At 55.5% G+C, this 6,225-nt stretch overlaps 1 protein-coding gene across 3 annotated transcripts; it reads left to right on the top strand.

Annotated features, from left to right (window-relative positions):
- The first annotated feature begins 2,447 nt into the window (after nt 1-2,447).
- On the top strand, nt 2,448-5,779 carry METTL18 (methyltransferase 18, RPL3 N3(tau)-histidine). Of its 3 annotated transcripts, none has more exons than XM_056108576.1 (2): nt 2,448-2,467; nt 4,512-5,779. In XM_056108576.1, exon 2 carries the CDS (start codon nt 4,680-4,682, stop codon nt 5,745-5,747), a length of 1,068 nt encoding a protein of 355 aa, XP_055964551.1. In that variant the 5' UTR covers nt 2,448-2,467; nt 4,512-4,679; the 3' UTR covers nt 5,748-5,779. The 3 variants fall into 3 exon arrangements, with proteins under 3 accessions (XP_055964551.1, XP_055964549.1, XP_055964550.1); XM_056108574.1 differs by having other exon boundaries at nt 2,459-2,618; XM_056108575.1 differs by lacking the exon at nt 2,448-2,467 and adding an exon at nt 2,642-2,695.
- Nucleotides 5,780-6,225: the final 446 nt, after the last annotated feature.

Genomic DNA, 6,225 nt, shown 5'->3' with positions numbered 1-6,225 from the left:
ATTTATTTTCCATACTTTTTTTTATAAATGTTTTGGTGTGGGGTCACACCCGGCAATGCTCTGGGTTTATTCCCGACTCTGTGCTCAGGAACCACTCCAGGGAGTTCACTCGAACCCAAGCAAGGTCTGCGTGCTCACCCCGTTGCTCTCTTGAGGCCCCGGGAAGAACTCGTTTGAGAAACTCCTCTCATGAACTGGAAGCAACTGGGCAGCAAAAGGACAATCCACCTTGAATCACGGGCTTCATTTCTGCCTTTAAATTTATTTTATTTTTGCTTTTTGGGTACGGTGTTTGCCTTGCATGCGGCTGACCTGGCTGACCTGGGTTCGATTCCTCTGCCCCTCTCGGAGAGCCTGGCAAGCTACCGAGAGTCTCAAATTCGATATGCCAAACACAGTAACAAGTCTCACGATGGAGATGGAGACATTACTGGGCCTGCTCGAGCAAATCGATGAATAACGGGAGGACACTGCTACACTGCTTTTTGGGTCACGCCCGGCGATGCTCAGGGCTGACTCCTGGCTCTGCACTCAGGACTCACTCCTGGCGGTGCTCGGGGGACCCTAGGAGATGCTGGGAATCGAACCCGGGTCGGTCGCATGCACAAAAAACGCCCTCCCCGCTGTGCTATCACTCCAGCCCCTAGTTTGCTTTTTATTTTTTGCTTTTTGGGTCAGACCCGGTAGATGCTCAGGGCTGACTCCTAGTTCCTGGCAGTGCTCAGGGGACCCCATGGGATGCCTACGGGGATCGAACCCGGGTCGGCTGCATGCAAGGCCAACGCCCTCCCCGCTGTGCTATTGCTCCAGCCCCTCTGCTTTTAAAATCTTAACGGGCCGTGAGAGAGTACAAGCGGTGGGCCCAGCACCAAGCCGGTGGTAGTAGTAGCCGCCGCCCACACCCCCAAGCAGGGGGCAGAAATCACCCCCTCTTCGATCCCTGAGCCCCACTGACCTGCCTCCAGCACTGAGCTGGTGGGAGCCGCCCCGCACCCCTGACTCAATCCCCGACCCCCCGGGCCCCCTCCAGCGCGGAGCCGGTAGTAGTTGCCACCCCGCATCCTGCATATGCCTGAAGCCGGTAGTTGTAGCCAACTCGATTCAATCCCCAACCCCCATCTTTATTCCCCCCCCCCCCCAGCACCTAGCGGGTAGTAGTAGCCACCCCAGCCCTGCATGTGCCCTAGCCGGTAGTAGTAGCTACCCGGTTCAATCCCCGACACCCCCTTATCCTCCCTCCAGCACTGAGCCGGTAGTAGCAGCCCCACAGGACTGAGCCAGTAGTAGAAGCCCCTCAGCTCTGGGCCGGTAGTAGTAGCCCCACAAGACCAAGCCGATAATAGTAGCCCCCCAGCCCTGAGTCGGTAGCAGTAGCCCCTCGGCCCTGAGCTGGTAGTAGTAGATCCATAGGACCGAGCCGGTAGTAGTAGCCCCTCAGCACGGAGCCTGGAGTAGAAGCCCCCCAGCACCGAGATGACAGTAGAAGCCCCCCAAGACAAAGCTGATCATAGTAACCCCCCAGCCCCAAGCTGGTGGTAGTAGCCCCTATGCCCCGAGCTGATAGTAGTAGATCCAGAAGACTGAGCCGGTGAGTAGTAGCCCCCCAGCCCTGAGCCAGTAGTAGTAGATCCATAGGACCGAGCCGGTAGTAGTAGCCCCACTTCCCTGAGCCAGTAGTAGTAATTCGCTGCAGCCCCGAGCCGGTAGTAGTAGATCATGGGACCGAGCCGGTAGTAGCATCCCTGCAGCCCCGAGCCAGTGGTAGTAGCTCCCCCAGCCCCGAGCCGCTAGCAGTGCAGCCCCTCGGCCGCGGGTGTGGACGGCGCCCCCCCAGCGTGTCCCCCGGCCCGCGCGGGTGTGGACGGCAGGATATGAGGAGCCGCGGCAGGACGGCCGAGAGCTCCCGGCGGCAGCGCGCCTCGGGCCAGCCGCGCAGCCGCTCCAGCTCCTCCCGCGCCGCGATGCGCGCCATGCCGCCGGCGCCTCGAACCCGCGCCTCGAACCCGCGCCTCGAACCCGCGCCCCGCCGCGCCGCGAGTGCCGGCGGAGCGCGACTCGAACCGTCCCGCCACACCGCCGCGGCCGGAAGTCCCGGACGCCGGAAGTCCCCGGGCACCGGAAGTTCCGGGCGCCGGAAGTCCCCGGGCGCCGGAAGTCTCCGGCCTCCGGGGCTCGGCGCCCAGCTGGACTCGCCCCGCCACAGCCGCGACCGGAAGTTCCCGGACACCGGAAGTTCCCGGCGGCCGGGGCGCCGCTCCCTGCGCTCCGACGAGCCCGAATCTGACCGCCGCGACCGGAAGTTCCGGCGACTCTGGGCGGAGCGCTCAGCCCTCGCTATCGAGACGACACGCGTCCGCGGGCTAGAGCGTCGTCGGGCTTCTCTGGCCCTCGGAGGACTCGACTCGCCGTCCCGCTGACGTCATGAGTGCGCGACGGGTTTTTTGCCCGGCGAGTTGATGGGCAGCACGTGGGCTGCGGGCTGGGTCGCTCACTGCAGGGTCTGAGCAACAGCTTTCGGGAGGGCATGACTGCAGGTGCCCACTGTGGCCTCGCCCTGCCCCGTGGAGCTGGGCGGTTGCCCGGGGGGCGCCGGGGGAGACCGGGATCTGCGGCTGGCGGTGAGTCCCGGCCTCCAGCTCCTGGGAAATGGAAATGAAGACGCCGCCTGGGAGGGTCCTTGTGCAGCTTGGAGCAGGTGGTGCAGATTAGGTGCCCACCGGGCCCTCAGGTTCATTGACTTTGGGGTGGGGAGGGTGCGTGCAGTTCCTCTTGATGAATAGTCCGGAATCGACCCACCCGGGGCTTCTGATCATCCTGCTCTGTTACTCATTTTGTATGGACAGACAAGAGCTACGTCAAACTTACAGGGTGGCTCTCCTGGGGGACATCTCCCGACAGATCTCAGACTACGGTGCTCAGCCCAGATTAGTCTTTCCTAACCCTAGCAGGGTCCTCATCCAGTTAACAACAGTTACTCCTTGGATCATGACAGAATTCGTCCATGACCATGTTCTTAGAGTTAAGTATTGTGGCGCTTGGCCTGGCCCGTTTCGATGCCAGGGTAGCCCACAGCTTGCCCTGGGTCCTTCCAGTCCCTCATCAGGACCCTGCTTTTTGGGTGCCTGGAAGTAAGGGCAACTGAGGCTTAAGTCGAGAGAACAGATGCCCAGGAGTGAATATTATTCAGAGTCTATTAACTCCAAGTTACAAGAGCAGAGCATTAACTGTCTTCCCGTGTCTATACAAAAAGGACATTGCTCTAAAATAAACTGTGGGGACTGGAGCGATAGCACAGCAGGTAGGGCGTTTGCCTTGCACAGTGGCCGACCCGGGTTCGATCCCCAGCATCCCAAAGGGTCCCCCAAGCACCGCCAGGAGTGATTCCTGAGTGCATGAGCCGGGAGGAACCCCTGTGCATCGCTGGGTGTGGCCCCCAAAAGAAAAAAATAGAATAAAATAAAATAAACTATGCAAAGGACATAAGGGAAAGAGACAAGCAATTATTTCACTACAGTCACAAAATTCAGAGTCCCTAGTAGAATCTGATCTTACAAGTCATAATAGGGTCTGATTTGGGGGATAATGGTGATTAACCAATAGGGGAAATGAACACAGAGAAGAGATTAAAGATAAACACAAAGGAATGGGAGTGCCTCAGGAGCACTGTGATGAGTGTAGCCCAATAAACCTAAGCTCCCTGTGGCAAAGGAGAAAGGACAAACCAATGTTTGTCCTTTACAATACTTTTTGCAGAGATTGAATGAAGTGACATACAGAAAAGCCCAAATGTATGTTCTAGAAGGGATGTTTATTTGCCACAATGAAGTCCTGACACCCTCTTCCAGATGGGGCCAGAGTGAAATGAAGAGGTTCGGGCTACGTCATAATAGGTCCTGACCAGCCAGATAATCTAAGCTTGTCACATCCTACCTGAAAACTAGTTCCCAGTTACTGCAAATTTCTTTGCTTCTACAGTTTATTCTCTTCTTGGGGCTGGAGCGATAGCACAGCGGAGAGGGCGTTTGCCTTGCATATGGCCGACCTGGGTTCGAATCCCAGCATCCCATATGGTCCCCTGAGCATCGCCAGGAGTAATTCCTGAGTACAGAGCCAGGAGGAACCCCTGAGCATCGCATCGCCGGGTGTGACCCAAAAAGCAAAAAAAAACAAACAAACGTACAGCTTATTCTCTTATGCAACAAGCATGCATGTGTGTGTGTGTGTATGCGTGTGTGTGTATGCATGTGTGTGTGTATGCGTGTGTGTGTATGCATGTGTGTGTGTATGCGTGTGTGTATATATGCGTGTGTGTATATATGCGTGTGTGTATATATGCGTGTGTGTATATATGCGTGTGTGTATATATGCGTGTGTGTATATATACGTGTGTGTGTGTGTGTAAACCTCCATAAGTCTTGAAGAAAAAAAGCTCTATGGGGTGGTGACAGTTTCGTATCAGTAAAAACGTTTCAAATTGCCCTTATTAATGACAGTCTTTTCTTTTCCTCCAGAGCTCTCTGCAACTAGCTCTGTGTATTAGTGTGTATGAGCAGAAAGAGACTTAAGAGAAGTGGACTCCAGCGATTCTAAGTCATTGAGGTGGGCTTCTGCACAATTCACTGCATCCACCCAGGAGCTGAAGCATCTTCCTTAGGTTGCAGAGTGCATTTAAGGAGAAGATGACCTTTCAATTTAACTTCACAATACCAGACCTTGTGGAAGCTGAGTTGACACCCGTTGGGGGTGGACCTCTGACCCAGGATTCCTCAAAAGACTCCTCCGTCTCAGGAAGTCAAAAGGATCAACGGAGAGACAGAAAGTGTTCACCTGCATTGCTGAGTGATGCACCATCATCCCAAGAGACTGCATATACCTGCAGCGCAGCTAAAAGTCCCAGTCACGGGGAGCCACGTGAAGAACAGACCAGCTTGAGAGTTGCCAAAGAGCACCCGATGCCTAGTGACCTCAAGAAAGTGCTGGAGAATAGAGTCCTGGAAACGGTCCCCGGCCTGGAGGACATTGGTCTGTCCCTGGTGAAAACCGCCTTGTTGACAGAGAACTTCCCAGGAGAAAACATCATCTCACGAACTTTTTCCGCTCACTCCGATCTGATTCCCGGGGTGTACGAAGGAGGATTGAAAATCTGGGAGTGCACCTTTGACCTCCTAGCTTATTGTACTGAGTCCGCCGTGCAGTTTGCCGGGAAAAAGGTGTTGGATCTGGGCTGTGGGTCTGGCTTGCTGGGTCTAATCGCGCTCCGGAGGGGCGCCCAGGAAATTCATTTTCAGGATTACAACAGCACGGTGATCCAAGAAGTCACCATACCTAATGTAGCAGCCAACGCCGCTCTGGAAGACACAGACGAGGACCCAGTGCTAAGATGCAGGGGTTCAAACGGAGCCCCCAAGCCAGGTCGCTGCCGGTTCTTCTCCGGAGAATGGTCTGAGTTCTGCAAGGTTGTCCTAGACGGTGCAGAGCCCTTCGAAAAGTACGATCTCATTCTGACTTCCGAAACCATTTACAACCCGGATTACTACCAGGCTTTGCACCAGACGCTGCAGAAACTGCTGGCCAGGGGGGGCCGTGTGCTCCTGGCCAGCAAGGCACATTATTTTGGCGTCGGTGGTGGTGTCCATCTGTTTGAGAAGTTTGTGGAGGAACGGGACGTGTTCGAGACGAGGACACTCAAGATCGTAAACGAAGGACTACAGAGACTTATCCTTGAAATGACATTCAAGGGCCACTGAGTGGCACGCAGGAAATAAATAAGCCAACTAACCTCACGCTGGCTTTGTGTGTCCGAGGTGTGCTTTGCTGTTATTTTGCCCTGAGATGGTGGTTCTGCTTAGTTTTGTTTATCCAAAATCGGGGGCCAGCCCGTAACCTCTCGCATGCTTGCTAGGTGAGCCCCACCGGGAAGGAACTTGTCTATCTATTCCTGGTCTGTGTTGGTTGGTTCTGGTTCACCAGGAGAGTCTGGTGCCATTTTCCACCCCAGTTCACCCCAGGCAACCTCTGCTAGCAGCCCAGAGCTGACTCACTTCCCCAGGAATGTCATGGGCCGGGCAGGAGCTAGCAACTCAAGAATCCACTTTCAGAGAGTGAAAAAGCATCTTGACACTTTATCCGGTTGCTTCAGAAAGAGCAAATCTGCAGAAGGGGGTCAGCTGGGCTCGGGGGTCCCCGTGAATGGCTGGAACGTCCCTTTTCCAGTGAGGGGAAGCC

Source organism: Sorex fumeus, unplaced genomic scaffold (assembly GCF_029834395.1).
Source record: "Sorex fumeus unplaced genomic scaffold, SorFum_2.1 ptg000226l, whole genome shotgun sequence".
Classification (NCBI taxonomy): Eukaryota; Metazoa; Chordata; class Mammalia; order Eulipotyphla; family Soricidae; genus Sorex; species Sorex fumeus.
Note: the sequence above shows the minus strand (reverse complement) of the source record. Positions and strands in the feature narration are given on the sequence as shown.

Bases quoted from the DNA above. Each gene is read 5' to 3' on its own strand.
- METTL18 (XM_056108576.1), top strand. From the start codon at position 4,680: ATGACCTTTCAATTTAACTTCACAATACCAGACCTTGTGGAAGCTGAG.